Source organism: Peromyscus californicus, unplaced genomic scaffold (assembly GCF_007827085.1).
Source record: "Peromyscus californicus insignis strain IS unplaced genomic scaffold, ASM782708v3 Scaffold_4__1_contigs__length_199733344, whole genome shotgun sequence".
NCBI lineage: Eukaryota > Metazoa > Chordata > Mammalia > Rodentia > Cricetidae > Peromyscus > Peromyscus californicus.
In genome coordinates this window covers 99641774-99659205 of record NW_026294562.1, presented here as the reverse complement: position 1 = coordinate 99659205, position 17432 = coordinate 99641774, and the positions used below count along the sequence as shown (strand labels likewise).

The 17432-nt window shown below is 37.6% G+C and overlaps 2 protein-coding genes across 2 annotated transcripts; one reads left to right on the top strand and one right to left on the bottom strand.

The window, feature by feature from the left end:
- Positions 1-565: 565 nt before the first annotated feature.
- Positions 566-1510, top strand: LOC128095146 (olfactory receptor 51F2). The gene has a single exon (XM_052713881.1). It carries the CDS (start codon positions 566-568, stop codon positions 1508-1510), a length of 945 nt encoding a protein of 314 aa, XP_052569841.1.
- Positions 1511-9930: 8420 nt separating this feature from the next.
- LOC128094955 (olfactory receptor 52R1-like) lies at positions 9931-10893 on the bottom strand. Its single transcript, XM_052713578.1, has one exon. The coding sequence runs from the start codon at positions 10891-10893 to the stop codon at positions 9949-9951; it is 945 nt and encodes a 314-aa protein (XP_052569538.1). The 3' UTR covers positions 9931-9948.
- Between the last annotated feature and the right edge of the window lie 6539 nt (positions 10894-17432).

Genomic DNA, 17432 nt, shown 5'->3' with positions numbered 1-17432 from the left:
TTTTACTTCCTTGAACAGTTATGATGATTGGATAAATATAGATAAGAAAACAAGAGCATCTGCCACATTGTATATGCTCTGGTACAAAACCTCTGGGTTTCAATAGTATACTGTGTCATTTGTTATAACACAGTCTTTAATTTTTTTGCATTAAAAATAAGGACAAGGAAGTCTTTCTCCCTTCCTCTCTCTCTTCCCTTTTCCCCTTCTCCCCATTTCTCTTCCTCTTTCTCCTTCTCTTTCTTTGTCTGTCTTTCCTTACATTCTGTTCTGTAAGGTCTTTTCTATCTTTGTTATTTTTTCTCTAATGTTTTCTCTCAAGAGTCAGGCAGTGATTTGTCAAAGTAGTAGTGCAATTAATGATTCAATTACTGAGATATAATTGCTTCAAATGCAAAATACATGTGCTGGAAGAGAAGCCTACAGTTCTAGGATATCAGGAAATATTAAAATTCTTTAATAATTAGCAGTATTGGCTAAGTACCAGAGAGAGGTTTATGTGATAAGCTATATATGCATTCTTACATTCAATTGTCTAATTAACCTTCTCTTCCCAGCCTCCACTATGCTCATCCTCAATAATACCAATTCCCAGTCTCCGACCTTTCTCCTCACTGGTATCCCAGGTTTAAGAGCAGCTCAGGTCTGGATCTCCATTCCCTTTTGTCTCCTGTATGTAATTGCCCTCTCTGGGAACAGCATGATCCTGCTGGTGATCCTTCGTGAACACAGCCTTCATGAACCTATGTACTATTTCCTCTCTATGCTTTCGGTCACAGACCTAAGCCTGTCTCTGTGCACGCTTTCCACCACACTTGGTGTTCTCTGGTTTGACGCTCGAGAGATCAACTTAAATGCTTGCATTGCTCAGATGTTCTTTCTCCATGGGTTTACTTTCATGGAGTCTGGGGTTCTGCTGGCCATGGCCTTTGATCGTTTTGTGGCCATCTGTGATCCACTAAGATATACCACAATTCTTACCAATGCCAGGATTGCCCAGATTGGAATAATTGTGCTGATAAGGAATGTTGCTGTCATGTTGCCAGTTGTGCTCTTTGTCAAGAGGCTGTCCTTCTGCAGATCTTTGGTTCTTTCACATTCCTACTGCTACCATGTTGATCTCATTCAGCTCTCATGTACGGACAACAGAATCAATAGCATTCTTGGTCTGTTTGCACTGTTTTCCACTACAGGGTTTGACTGCCCTTGTATCTTGCTTTCCTATATACTGATAATTCGATCTGTCCTTAGCATTGCTTCCTCAGAGGAGCGACAGAAAGCCTTCAATACATGCATATCCCACATCAGTGCCGTTGCCATCTTCTATATCCCTCTCATCAGCTTGTCTCTTGTACACCGCTATGGCCGTTCAGCACCTGCCTTTGTCCACACCATCATGGCCAATGTCTTCCTGCTCATTCCTCCTGTGCTCAACCCTATCATCTACAGTGTGAAGACAAAGCAGATTCGAAAGGCTATTATCAAGGTTTTCAATCAGAAGCAGAGCTGAATCTAACCAATAATGATCTCTTTAGAAAAGAATATTTAGGAATAAATAATTTTATAGAATAGGGTAATGTTACTCAAAGTAACCAAACATACTTTTAAGATGTCAAGCTATGGAATTTTTAAATTGTAAAATAATTGCTTATTCACTTTCTCTGTCAATAAATTCATATTAATGCCATTGAAATTATGATTTTAATATAACATGAGCTACTGTAGGTGAATAACTTCTCATATTTTTCAATAGCACTATTAATCTATATAAAGTAATAATTCAGATTCTCTATACAATTAAAAATATGAATTTAGTGTGGGAAATTGTAGAAGAGTCAGTTGTTCTATTTTTAATTATACAGAAAAATATTTTAATCAGTTTTATATGTTTTACTGAAAATTTTTAATTCTCACTGCTTCCTAAATTACTATATTATTGATTAAATCCTAAAATACATACCAGCAATTTAACTTTGAGTCTTGTATCAGTGAATCTGTCTTGTCTTTTATTATATACTGAAGAAAACATAGATCTAGATAAAATCTGAGATTTTTCTCAGATGCTAATTATATTAATATCTCTTAAGCAGCTGAAGAGTAATCATAGTAGATCTGAAAAGTTATTGGGCTCACTATCAAATAAAATTTTTTTCTAGAGTTCTATTAATCACTCTTTTTTAACAATTTTAAAACAAAAAATGATAATTTATTTAGGTGCTTACTATTGGAGAAATTACAGCTTATATTCAAGAGTCATCAAAGGGTCCAAATATTCCTTTGTCCAAAATTTAACTGTATTTATATGGGTGAGTATATTTGGGGGAAAACATTAGATATTTTTTATCTTATACTGGTGTTGGCATTGCAATTCATGTCACATAGACCAGGATTTATGTTCAGTTGGTGCATTCTGTGTATAGGAGTGAGAAACCATAATTATCCATTTTGGTAGTTGAGACTCATTTGGTTTCAGTTAATACAAGCAGGCAGTTTTTTTCCTAGTACTTTCAGCAGATAGCTCATTTTCTCCTGAGATGTTAATAAGTTTCCTTGCTGGCTCTGGCTTTGATGAAACCTAAATGGTAATTGGCTTGGGTGCAGTGAGAAATGGTTGGGTAGTTCTCTTGGAGGAAAGATATCATGTGTGAGATACAATGTGGAGGTCTGATTTTTTGTGTGTCTCAGAATAGGAAAAATTAAATTTTTGATAGAAAATAAGAAGAAAGCTATTTATTGACCTGGGACGTTGGAAGATTTAAATATTTGGAAGCTATGTAATAAAAAGTCAACAGTTAACTATTTCAGGAGTAAGAATATTTTTACATATATAATGCATATAAAATATAATATTTTCCATTACTTTACTCTTTTTCAATATTCCCACTTTATCAGATCTTCCCCCAAAGACCATTTCAACCATTTAACAAATAGCTCTGGCTCCCTTTCCATTAAACCATCTCTCTGAGATTTTGTATTGTATGATTTGTTTTGTGTAGTTTTTTTTCCTACTGAAGGAATCCCTTTGATTGTATTTTCAATTGGAAAGTCTAATTAACCATCTCTTTTTTTCAAGTTTTCTGATGCTGATAGCAAGTTCCATAATTTTTAGAGGTATTATTCGCAGGTAAAATTGGAAGGCAATATACAAGAGCCACAGTTGTCATAACACATTTTTTTTTTTTTGTCATTTAGCCGAAATTTACCAGGTCAATTACAAGTGAGAGTCTTCCTAATTTAGCCTGCCACTTCACTCCAAAGATTATATTCAGCCTCTGAGCATAGGCAATAGAGTCTTAGTTACAAATTGCCTATGGGAGCTATAGTGTGACTGTAGGGCATGGGTGGGAGAAGACTCATGTCAAATAGAAGCTAAGACTAAGATGCCGTGTTAGATACAGTGTCAGAGTCCAGTTTGAAGACAGAAAACACACATCAGTTTGAACAGGTAGAATTGGATATAAATAATCATTAACATGGAAGCAAAGTAGTGAGGAAAGTGATTAACCAGAACTGTACATAATTCAGTGGACATAGATACAAGAAACAAAGAGTGCCGAGATGGAGCTACCAAGGTGAAGCTCTCCTTTTGTTCTTCTATGCCTACGAAGTCATGGAGGTGTCTTATCTTTGACACTTGAAAAAAATATCTGCCCTCTCTATTGCCAGAAAAGTCCTTCCATACAAAGATGCTACTGAGAGGAGGGTACTGCTGTGTCTGAAAGCTGTAGATGCTTTCTACATGCATATTTGTCTGTGTCTCAGAGAGTCGATGACAGGCCATCTTCTCAGCATGAGGTTGTGTGCTCAGGTTTCCAGATATTTTATTGTATAGATCTTTTAAGGTACATGCACATACCCAGGGCAGAGAAGATGTAGTAGAGGCTACCCCAGCCAGAGTGCTGTTCATTATGTACATGGGTCTTCTGGTTTAGCCATTGTTGTCACAGAGGACAGGTAGAGAAACAACGTCAGTGGTTTGGGGTTGAAGAGAGTTGTGCACTGCTGGAAATCTTTCTTAGAAAAAGAATGCATGACCATCAACTGTGTCAAAAGCTTATCTTTTAACATCACCCCAGGAAATTACAAAAATTTAGGTAGAGAAGCTTTCCTTCTTCCTGTGTTTTTTCACTACCATCAACCAACAAGAATTAACACTGTATCAGATAGCAAAAGAAAAAAAAAGTTACTATGTCCATACCATTATCATAGAACAGACAAAAGGAATGTGGAACTGAGAGTTGGCAAATCAAAATGAACCAGGCACTGTTACGAATGGATATTGCCTAATCTTGCATAACTACGTCTGCATGTTTATCAAATATGCTCGATGATTGTCTACCCAGGAAATTAAAAGGAAATGATTTACAAGTCAGATCTTATTTCTCCATGGCCAAAGTTTATCTCACAGTTCCCTAATTTCCTCCACACATCTGGATTATTCATGAATGAGTACTAAGCAGTGACGCTGGATGTTTCACGCTCTCGTTAGCTAGGAAAAACACAATAGGTGCATGGTGCTGGTATATCATGAGGTCATTTCAAGTTCTCCAGAGCTTATCCAGCTGATGATTGCATGTTTATTGGTTACTTTTATTGTTGCTGTGACCAAACACTCGACAAGAATCAACTTGAAGTTTTATTTTACTCATGGTTCTGGTGATAGCAACCATCAAATAAGGAAGGCACTGTGGAAGAAGTGTGAGGTAATTGGTTACATCATGACCACAGCCCAGAATTAGAGAAAGATGAATGCTGTTACTAAACCAGCTTCCTTGCCCCCTTATTGACTCCAGCATCCCAGCCCATAATATATGGTTACCCAGATTTAGGGTTGGACTTCCCCCTCAGTTATGGAAATACCATCATAGACACACTCAAAAGTATGCCACATTAAGATCCCTCATGAGTATCATGTCTTAATGTAATCACATTGGCAGTTGAAATTAACCATGGAGGTATGGTTGTTGCAACACTGATTAGAAAATAAGGCAGAATGATTTGTTATTGATGCTCTAGAAATAAGTGATAATGAGATAAACTCAAAGCATGTAGGTTCACAGATCTGGTCATATCATGAGTCATTATTACTCCTGCTGTCATGGGAATCCATATTTGGTCTTTTTTGTTGTTTTTGATATTGTTAATCTGATTTTTTTTTATTGTTTGAGAGTTTCACAATGCATATAAGTGTGTTTTTTAAATCAAATGCACCCCCATTTCCTCCCCTTCAATTTCTCCTGCATTCTCCCTACCACTTTCCCTCTCAACCTGATGTGTTCTTGTATTTTCTCTTATGCCTACTGTGCCCATTTAGTGATATCATTATTGTATGATACTATAGAACCATCTACTGGAGCAAGGATAGCCTTTCCATTGTTGCATCTCTGAAGAAAACTTACTCTTCCTTCCCTAGCATGCATCAATTGAAAGTAGCTTCTCAGCTAGGGGTGGGACTTCATGAGTCCCTCTGCTATACATGCTGGGACTTTGACTGGCTTAATCTTGTACTTTAGTCCCAGGGAATCCAATGCCTTTTTCTATGCATGTGGTGCACAGACATACATGAAGGCAAAATACTCATACACATAAAAGAAATAAATATAAAAAGAAATAAAATAAATAAAAGCTAGGCATAGTAGCATGCTTTTGTAATTCAAGATCCAGGGACATCGAGACAAGTGGTTCCTAGGATAGCCAGCCTAGGCTATATAAAGAATTCAGACCACTGAAAAACCCTGTCACATTGTTTAGCTTGGTCTATTTGTGGGACTCTTAGCAGTGAGATCAGGGCCTGTCCCTAACACTTGAGCTAGCTTTTGGGAACCTATTCCCCATACTGGGTTGCCTTGCTCAGCCTTAATACAAAGGGAGGAGCTTAGTTCTACCTCAACTTGATATGGCATGCTTTGTTGACACCCATGGGAGGTCAAAAAACTGCACTTGGGATGCAAAATAAATGAAAAAATTAATTAATAATAATAAAAAAGAAAAACCCTGTCACAGTGAAAATGAAGAGCAGTGTCTAAAACAATGGCAGTCATGGTTCTGTGGTATCCACACACGTCTACACACGTGCGTACATTTGCACAGAGATGTGCATTTGCACACACACAAATAAACACCCTTGTGGAAAGTGAAAGTGAGAGGAAAGGGAGAGGCAAAGTATAACTTTGAATATATGTGTTCTATAAACTTTATAGTTTTAGCTTTGTGTTAATATATCTAATTATATATTCATCTCATATAAATATATGTTTAACCTTAAGTTAGAAGTTGAGAATCAGTTTGCTTTATTTTATATAGATTTTATTTCTTCTAGGAAAAAAGTTGTCATTGAATTGTATTGATTGCTCTACTGATAGTTAATTGCATACTTGGAGTAATTGTTCATTTCTTAATTTTTGTAACAAATTCATTTGTTTTTACATAAATCGAAGCTTAATTTTAGTGAATGGGAGATACTTGACAAATGTTTTGAAGGATTTGTTTGTATAACCAATTTAATTAAAACCCTGTTTAAAAGCCTTCCAAACCAGATGGGACATAGTAATTTATAGATGCTAATTTATCAGGGTAAATGAAAACATATTTCTTACATTATTATGCCAATACTTCTACAACATGTTATACAGAGTGACTTGAAAAACAGACTTTAATTGTGCCACAGTTCTGGAATGTGAAATCCACAATCACAGTGTGAAGAGAATTGATTCCTTTTTTTGACCTTTATCCCTTATATTGCTCCTGGCTTTCTTGACTTGAAAAAAATCTTGGATTTTAAATGCATCAACTTGGTGTCTCCTTGTCTGTATGATATTAATACTGTGTGTATGTCTGTGTCAAATTCCTCATGTATACAAGGTCTCCAGTTACATTGGAGGAGCAGTTTACCATAGACTGGTATGACATTTTGTTTCTGTAACTAAGTTCATATGCAATGACTCTTCTCCAAGAAAGATCACATTCAGAGGTATTAGGAATTAGAATACAAACATATTCATGTTACAGGGGCTAAGTTCACTAACAACAGTTTTTCAGCTAGGGTTCATATATTTTCTTGACATTTGTTTTCAGTATGTATGACTTCTCAACGATATCAACAACAAAACTCTTCCTGAAATTATAGGATGGCACATTGTAGACATAACCATTTTCCTTTGAGCCAGATGTGATCTTACTGGAATGTGATACAAAGCCTTAGATGATAGAAAGATGGTAAGAGCATCATGCCTAGTCACTAGAGTTGGGAAGCAGTGGCTGAGACAGTGGGCTCATTTCCCAGGCAGCAGCTGTCACTCTGTATCTGGAGAAAGCCCCACTATTTCCACATTAACTCTGAATGCACTAACAGAACCATCTTCAGTGATGAGCAGTGGAGACAAGAGATAACACCCATAAATTAATTACCTAACAAAGCAATATACTAAGTGGTGTGCATTATGAGATATGTATATGCTATGCTACGAACAAATTTTAAGAGCAATAGAAGACAAAACAAAAATACCATCTAAGGCTGAGACATAATATAACCCAAGGAACATAAATAAATAGATGAGCCACAGATCTTAAATGTAGATATAAACCTCGCTATGCATATGATTCAATCTTTATGAGGGGTTAGAATTCATGACATAAGTCAATTCTGAATCTCCACAGATTCTCATTACTTGTCTTGACATGTTTTAAGCAAGGACACCATAGGGTTCAGCTTTACCTGAAAGACTTGAAAATTAAGATCTCAGGATATTATCTCTGGGAAGTCAGAAAAATGGCTCACATTTAGGAATAGAAACTACCATCAGTGAATTTTCACATGTTTCTAAACTTGGCCATATAAAACATTTCCTTGCGAATAGGTTGAGAACTATAATGTACAGTGTATAGACATTTTACCCTCAGTAATGTTTACCTGTCAGTCTGAAGAAAATGATTACCTAGTTCAAACACACAGTATTCAATTTAATAGTCTCTCCCATATAGTTTGCTAAGTCTTTTACCAGATCCAAAGACTGCACTCTTTATATGCCTCCTCCCCATTTTCCATCCCAGGAAAGATTTTACTAGAAAGCATTCTACAGCCTTCCAAGGGTGTTCTGAAAAGTTATTTCCCTTAGCTTTGGTAGGAAGGAAAGTTCAACTATTCTCGTGCAATGACCCAAAGGAAGCATACTTAAAAAATGCTTTAAGATGCTAATTCTGAAAGAAATTAATATTTAATTGCATGATCAGAATTTTAAAGACTTTCCTCTGACTTAAACCTTAGAATATATTTTCTTTATGAAAGAATTTTCTCTTTATTTTCCAAAGAATCTGTCCTTCATTCTGAAATTCATTTTTCTCAGAGATTCAGTAGATTTTAAAGAGACTACCTTTTCAGTTCACTTAATACTCATTGATAATAGTCTCAGTAAGTTGAGATTTGTTAAGAATATTGTCTGAAAGTTTGTAAACTGTTGTGCATCTTAATCAATTATGTCATGCCTTATCCTCAAGGACCATTAAATACTTTCCCATAGTTTTTGGCACCAACCTCTTTTGTATGTGTTTGTTGATTTTTAAATTACTTTTCTCTTATACTAACATTCAGGTCTATCAATTAAGGATAATTATTAAAAATTAGGGTTTAAGTGTTCTATTAGTATTCAGAATGAAACATTTAACCAAACAAAATGAAACACTATTTTTAAGAAGAGGGATTGTATGAGCGAGAATTGTTGAGACCAAGATTGGCAAAAGCACAGGGACAAATAGCCAAGCTAGTGGAAACACATAAACTATGAACCAATAGCTGAGGAGCCCCCAACTGGATCAGGCCCTCTGGATAAAGTGAGACAGTTAATTAGCTTAAACTGTTTGGGAGGCACCCAGGCAGTGGGACTGGGACCTATCCAGTGCATGAGCTGGCTGTTTGGAACCTGGGGCCTATGCAGGGACACTTCGCTCAGCCCAGCCTGGGAGGAGAGGACTGGACCTGCCTCCATTGAATCTACCAGGCTGAGCTGAATCCCCAGGGGAGTCCTTGCCCTGGAGGAGATGGAAATGGGGGGTGGGCTGGGGGGAAAGCAGGAGGGGCGGGAGGAGGGAGGACAGGGGAATCTGTGGCTGATATGTAAAATTAAATCAAATTATAAAATAAAAATAAGTGTCTACCACCATTGCCTGGTTACACAGCACTCTTTTAATGTGCAAGGAAGATAAGTAAATAAATAAATAAATAAATAATAAAAAAAGAGAATAAAAATAGAAACCTACAATGATATATACCTCCCTGTGGTAATTAATAACATTCCCTTGCATTTATCAAAGCTTTTCCTTTACATATTCTCAGTTTCTGAAATGCCTTTAAGACTTACAGGTAGTTTTTGTCATCATTTTTTTAATGTTACGTGTTGATTAGTTTCATGTCATATAATTGTGATGGTAGAGTTAGGAGACACACAACACTAACTTGCTCCTTGTTTTACCTGGTTTCATATTTATTGATATAAATAATGACTTTACATAGGCATTTTAGACATATTTTAGTTTTGAAAAAACTTATTTCTATAAATTTCCATAAATAGATTCCAAGGTGGGGAAAATATATGAATTGTTATCTGTTTAAGACATATTTTTAATCTCCATTCAAACTATATGTCAAATTATACTTCTATCAAGATTTAAAAAACAATGTTTTCAACTTAATAATCTACAGAAGATGGCATTCCTTTAAAGTATTCAGTGCTTTAATATAGGAAAAAGTATCTTATTTGTTTTTCTTATGATGACAAGAACAGGTTAAGTAAATACATATTATCCATAAAAGGTCCCAAAACTGTCATTCTGGATAACTTGAAAGTCATTCCACTTCTGAAGGGATGCCAGATACCTTGGAAATGTTTAATGAATTGATAAAATTTGTTGATTATGTCCTTTGATCATTTTCCTGGAGCTACTGGGATCTTTGGCTCAGGAGTCTTTTCTACAGACTCCTCGGCTGACCCTGTCCCTGATTTGTTTGGTTCTAACTCCATAGATGATGGGGTTGAGCATGGGAGGAACAAGCAGATAGACATTAGCAAACATGATAAGCACAATTTGGGGAACATGGTGGCCAAAGCGGTGGGTGAGGAAGGTGAAAAGTGCTGGGATATAGAAAGCCAAGATGACACAGACATGGGAAGCACATGTACCAAAAGCTTTGAGACGGGCTTCACCTGAGGGCAACCTCAGCACAGCTCTCAGGATCATCACATAAGATACACTGATGACAATTATATCAAAGCCAACCACAGAAAAAGCCACAAAGAGCCCATATCCACGATTGACTTTGGTATCAGCACACACCAACTTGAGTACAGCCATGTGCTCACAGTAGGACTGGGGAATGACCTCGTTGGGGCAGAAAGGCATCCTGGAGATCATGAAGCAGAAGGGGCTCACCCACAGCAGCCCTCTGACCATCACAGCTGCCCCAAGTTTGATGACTACAGATGTGGTCAGGATACTGGAATGTCGGAGTGGGAAGCAGATAGCCACGTAGCGGTCCAAGGCCATGGTCATGAGTACCCCAGACTCCACAGAAGAAAAGGCATGTATAAAGAACACCTGGATGAGGCAGGCATGGTATTCAATCTTATGATCATGAAACCAGAGTATGGCCAGCATTTTAGGTTGTGTGGAGGTGGACAGGACCAGGTCAGTAATAGCCAGCAAGGCCAGGAAGAGGTACATAGGTTCATGCAATGTGTGGTCAATTCGGATTATGTGCAGGATAGTGACATTTCCAGTCACTGCCACAATATACATGATACAGAATGGAAAGGCAATCCAATATTGATAATCCTCCAGCCCTGGGATTCCAAGCAAGATGAAGAACAGAGGATGGGAAGAGTTGTTCCTTGAAGCCACCATGAGAGGATGGTTAGTTACTGTGTTCTCAGCAGCAAAGGCAATCTATTCTCTGTAGATGGTGACAATGGAATGAATATTATCGATTATAAATCTTTTGAATGATTCTACTGGGGGTTTATCCAAAAGGTTAACTGTGTTAATGCAAACAACTTTGCAACATGAAGTGATGTAGCTCATTACTTTTATTCACATGGTGATCAGGAGAAGCTTTGAACATAGGAGTTGTAAGTGTAATTTTGCTCTCCAAATCAGTATCTTTCAGGACAGCAAGTAACACTAATGGAAACAGATCTTGACTGATAATGCTACCGTCAGCTTTATCTTTCTATTATTTACAACAAATGAGTTAATTCAGTCTCACCCATATGACCACATCTCTCTCATGGAAGACAATACTGCTTAAAGGTCCCTATCTATTTAGAGATGATGACTTCACGTTAATTCTAAGTGAAGCCTAAAGAAGACTTTGGGGAAGAGTAGAACTAACTGACCGAGTTAGTTATACCTATAGAAACACAATACCATCATTATACGCATCTTCCTAGACCAGAAGTCAGGCAATGCTTTCTGTAGAGGTCAGTTAAAATATTCCTGGCTCTGTAAGCAGTATACTCTCTGTTGCAACTAATCACATTAAGCTTGAGTACAAAGCAGCCTTACTCAACTCATCAATGCGTGTGTGTCTATGCAGTCCAATAAGATTTTATTTTTTTTTAAGCCTACAAGCTGTATTTATCCATCAGGCTGCAGTTTACCAGCCCTGTTCTTTATAATGTCAGCCTGGAGCCTTGCTCTGCCTTGATTATCTCTGTGCCTCATACAGAGTAGGACTTTAATGAATATTTGTAATGGGAATGACAAAAGAACTGTTATTTAGTAGCAAGAGATATTTTCACTAGGTAGCAGTATCCTACATGTCTCACCATAGCTCACTTAACCCTGTTTTGAGCCACACCCACAAGGCAGGTTTCTTTATCTTTCTAGAAGGTACCTCGCATCAGTGTATTTTGGGGAGAAAAACCTCTGCTTGTGCTGTACATGGGTTAGCTCTGTTCTGATTCTACTGTGGGTTACAACTTTCCTCAAAGTGAGCTGTACAAGGGCTCTCACTTGCTTCTCCCTCAGCATCTTCCCTCTGCTTTCTTTCAGTGGGGATTGTCTTGTTGCTTTGAGAGCTTTAGTTATTATCCTTCTATAGAAACAAACTTCTAGCAAGAAAGTGGTTTGAACCAATCCCTGGTATCAAATCATTTCTTTAGGAACTAACAAATATTTCAATTTCCCAGTCTAAACAGTGCCTAAAATTGAGGTGCTTTTTTCCAGGATCACAAATGTACTTAACCTCCTTCTAATTTTCCCTTAATTTCTTGTGGTTTGACAGAAATGGGGCTCAGAATTTATAATGCATTCTCTAAGTTGGAAATTGTACTGCCTTGAATAGTTGTTAACCATGTGTTTGCTTAAACAAATCTTGCTACTTAAAGGGTATTGAGGATCCACGAGCACACACCTGGGGTTGGGGCTTGTGCTTTGTTTTCTCTTTCCAGGTCTCATCTTCTCATCTTAAAAGTTCAGCTAGATCCGGGCTTTCTTCTCACCAGTTTCTGGTATATGTCACTGTGAGCTCATTGGGACCTAACCACTGAGTATCCCAGCCACTCACACAGAAAAGCTTCCTGGGATGAGACCTTCCTTGTTCCTGTTGAAGAGAGTGGGAGAGATGCTGGCTAAAAGCTAACTTTCCATTGTGAAAGCATTGCTGCCTTTTGAGAGTTTATATTACAAAGCATAAAATCAATTGTTTCTAACCCATGCAAACCCCTTCATCTCCATTTTACCCTGAGAAAAGTAAAGTCAAAACCATTAAATGATTTATTTAGTATCACATACTAAATTTGTGTGAGAGAAATCTCTTACAGTCAGGGCCTCTGGAAGCACATATTGCCACCTTCACTAGCCATGAGTTATTAGAATTTCCATCCTGGTTGGGTCAAGTAGAGATTGTCGCCTCATTGTGACAAAGGCTGATATGAAAGGGATTTATATAACTGTGTACTGAATTGGAGACACACGTACATTTGAACCGGGACCCATGCTACTTCACTGGCCTGAAGACTATGGAGCAAGCTCCAGCTTGCACTATGGGCTTCTCTGAGATGTCATTTCTTAACACCAGTGGCTCGGTCCCGGAGGCTCGCTGCAGGAGTCACTTATTTTGTGTACTTCTGTTGTCTGGTAATTTCCCCCTCATTTGCTTTCAGCTACCCATGAACGATTTCTTTGAAAATCCATTTTGTCTGTCTCTTCTCCTTTGCTTACAAATCATCCTCAACAATGGACCCTCACAGAAAAGATGTGCTTACTGTTTTCATTTGCTAGCTCGGAATCACTTTTCCTACCATGGATACCATAGAAAACCAAAGCCAAACTAGGACCTGAGTGTGGAGTGGGAGTCTGGGTGATTAGTGGATGCCTCTGTTTCTTTACCGTTCTACACCCCCTGCGTCTTATGGAATCCAGTTCCTTCACTATTGTAAATTCCTTTGCCTGTCTCCCTCACACATACTTAAAAATCAAAGACAAAATCAAGGACGTGTCATGGAGAGTAAACAGAAATTTGACCAATATCTGGCCAAGTATGTTCAGTCTGAGAAGCATTCATCATGGAAACACAGTTTACCAAGTTGCTATTAGATTTGAGGATTAAAATAGGCATTTTCTAAGCCTGTAAGAAAAAGAACAACATAATCTCCTGTTGCAAATACCCTTTCCTTCTCTAAGTTGTTATTAAATATAATCTTCTATTTTTCTTATATGTTAGAGTTCTTAGCATCATAATGTGTACTGGTGAAATTGAGTCATCTACTTTGGGAGCATTATGACTAGGATGATCACACTGTGGGTTACTGACTCAGTTTTTAAATTCTCCACATAAAATCTAACTTTTAAAAAATGTGTAGCATTTGGTTGGAGAAATTTAATTATAAGAAATATGGCCTCAAGTTAAGTACAGCTTAGCTTGTATCAGTGACTATGGGTTTGAATTCTAGGTACCTGCCGACTCTGTTGGATATCTTTTATTTCACCTGTGTAGGGAAATGCCTGCATGCATCAGTCAAAAACACTGCTGAGGTTAGTTAAGAGGTAATAGAAGAAATTGGACAAGATCTTGTTGCTGAATAGCTTCAAGAAAACTGAAGCTTTGTTTTCTCACTTGAAAGTGTTTAATCTATATTGTGAAGTTTTAATAACTGAGTGTGTTAAATCCAGGCATAACCTCCACTCTGGAGGGGTTGTGTCTGGAGTAGTCTTCCTACCTTTCTGGGTCTCACTGGAGAGCACAGTGGGAATCACTGTCCTTTCTTCCCATCACAGAGTGCTGTTCAGTGTTCACAGACATCTGGAACTCAAGAACCCAGGGATGTACAGCCCAAAGCTTTGCCTTCTAGTGTCATAGAGACTCCATGAGTCCCACTGCTCCCTGGAAAGGGCAGATATGCCTATGGCACAGGAAATCTCTTACCCTGAAGACTTGTCTTTTGTTAACTAAGCTGAGCATGACCATGAGCAGTTCTAACAAGCCCCTGGGATCCAGCTTTTGGCAGGGATCTTAAATTAGGGTTTATTTGAAGGAACGTGCCTTGCTCTTTCTTCCCCTTGATAATTCTGTCTCCATTCTAAGGCTCATTGTCTCATCTTGGCTTCCTCTGAGACTAGGTTCTGAAGCTTGGAGGTGTTAACTCCTAACTTTCCTTTCTCCTCTGTGCAAGTGCACATAAAGGCTAAAGATCGGAATGCATGTGAAAGAGGTGTGATGTGGTTACAAGAGTGTGAGCAATTGTGTATATGTATTGTTTAGTTAATCTGAGGCTATATACTTAGAGTTATATGTGAAATTTGAAAGTTTGTTTGTATTTAATCTATGTTGACATGTGTGTATGAGGTTTGATAATAAATATGTATATAAGGGACTAAATTTAAATATATATATATGTATAAAGTTAATGTGCAAGGGTATGAATAATATTTGCTTTTGTGATATATAACTAGTGTGATAACATCATTTCTGATTTAATGGTTATGGAATACATGTACTTTGTGAATGCATGGGCCTAGATAACAGTGTGGGATGGCATATCTGTGCACATACACGTGTGTGTGTGTGTGTGTGTGTGTGTGTTATGCATGCCATCAACGTCGCAATGTTTCAGTGTACACTGTGGTAGCTATGGTTGCAAGACCTCTCTCTTATGAGGGGCTGATGGTCCAGAGAAGAAAAGATTTCAGCAGAAAACATGCCAGTTATTTCTGAGCTTTTCTAAGGCTGGAAGGACCTCCTCATTCAACATGAATATCCCAAGCCTGCACAGACTTCCCCTCTGGTTATATCTTTTTTATTGCTCTCAAGAAATTCTGAATTTAAAAAAGGTGATAGAATAGTGAGAATAAATAATTTAAAAACAAAATAAAACCAGGATGTGCCCCCCTATAATCCCAGCACTTGGGAGGTTGAGGAAGGATGACTCCTCTTTTCTGGCCTGCAGAAGTATAACAGGCTTTATCTGCCTCATTTCTTCTCACCCAAGAAAGTGTTTGCATTAGTTCTCTCCTAGCCTCCAAATCTGATCAAATTAGCTGGGGAGGAATATTAGTCTATGCTCTGTCTTCTCATTTCTAGGGGATTCCTATTTGTATTGGCAGTGAAATGAGCACCCATGTTTCCATAGAAGACTTATGTGTCCTTCCTGACAGGTCATTTATTATGTTTTACTTTCATTCCTCTCACATTAGGATGCCACATCTCTTAAGTCCTGTACCTCAGAGGGAGACTTACCTAGTATTACATCATTGTAGATGCAACTTTTTCAGTTGAGATCATCCTGGATGGCAATTTGTTCTTCCTCCAATATGATTATAGTCCTTGTGTCAAAGTGGGAACTTGGACACAGAGACACTCACACTGTTGGAGTGCTGTGTGGATGAGAAGGCAAAAATCGCTGTGCTAGATCTATAAGCCAAGGTTCCTATGAAGTCAGCCGACAGGCAGGTGAGTACAGATTCTCCCTCAAGGTCCAGAACACAAACCAATCATGTCGGCACCTTGATTTTAGACTTCTGCCCTCCAGAACTATGTATTGAACCTGCGTGTAAGCTACCCTCAAGATTAATTTCTATGTACTTACTTCACTCACCAAATACATACTGAAATTCAAAAGAATTTCATGGAAAAGTAAATGATTACTTTTCTATATTTCTACATGTCTATAATCATATTTCCCATTGCAATTACTACTAATACTGGCTACATATGAAATTATTATGCTTTAAATATTATTTATTCCTTGAGAACTTTATAGAATTACATTGATCATACTATTTTCTCTTCCTAACCCTTCTTTCAGATCCTCCCCCACTTCCCTACTCACATTCCCTCATATTTGCTCTGTTAAAAACAAAACACAGCAAAATAAAGTATAGAGTCAAGATTTTTAAGTATACAAAATTTAATTATTTAAAATATAGCAAATGTTGCCTGAACTTAAGGATATCAAGTAATGCCAGGAATTAGCAAAACTCGTGAATCATCTTAGAATCTACACCGAATGTGGTTTCAGAGCAGCAATACCATCAGAACTCAGAACTCAGGCCTCTGTCTAGAGCTACTGAATCCGAATTTTTCCTGCAAGAAAATGGATTTGTGTGATCCTAAGATATACTAAACATTTGCTTATCCTTATGGGCGGACAGTCGCAGTTACTACTGAGATACTGAAGAAAGTTGTGAGCAGACAAATGAGACAAGATTTAAATTCTAGAGAATACATAAATAGTATTTCAGAAAGCTATGATCAAAATTAAACAGAAATTTGACATAGTTATGGACAATTGAATCATCATGAAAGGAAAGGATCATTTTTCTTTTGATGACCTGGTGATGTTTCTTTCAGGGATTTTTGTGAGAGAGGATAGTGTGACCTCCTTTTTTCTAAACATAACATATGTTCTGTGTTTAAATGTTAATTGCACCTCAGGCACAATTCATGTGCTTTTAAAATATGGATAAACTAAATAAAATCCAATATGAAAACATAGCTACATGATTGTATGTTACTTGATATATCTTCTCCAGGGAGGCATCATGCTGTATTTGACTGAATAGGAAAGGAGGAAGAAGGGAACCAAGGAAGCATGTGAGTATGTGGACTCTACATAGTAGAAAGTAGAACCCAAATCTAAAGGAAGAAAGAACTGATGCTTGGTATCACTGACCATCAGGGAAATACAATCAGACCTGTCTTCTTAACAGTGAACACTGGTGGAGATGTGCAGAAAGGGCCCTTTACACTGTGAGGATATACATTAGTGTAATCATTATGGAGAATGCTATGGAGAGTGCCCTAAAGACTAAGCATAGATCCGTCATAGGATCCAATTGTCTACAGTGCTGGGTATTTAAAGAAGACGACATTACTGCAGTGCAGAGCCTTGCATTCTTGTGTTTGTGGCAGGAGTATTTCTAACAAACATATGAAATACAGA

Excerpts from the sequence above, each read along its gene's own strand:
- LOC128095146 (XM_052713881.1), top strand. The coding sequence starts at position 566 with ATGCTCATCCTCAATAATACCAATTCCCAGTCTCCGACCTTTCTCCTC.
- LOC128094955 (XM_052713578.1), bottom strand. The coding sequence starts at position 10,893 with ATGGTGGCTTCAAGGAACAACTCTTCCCATCCTCTGTTCTTCATCTTG.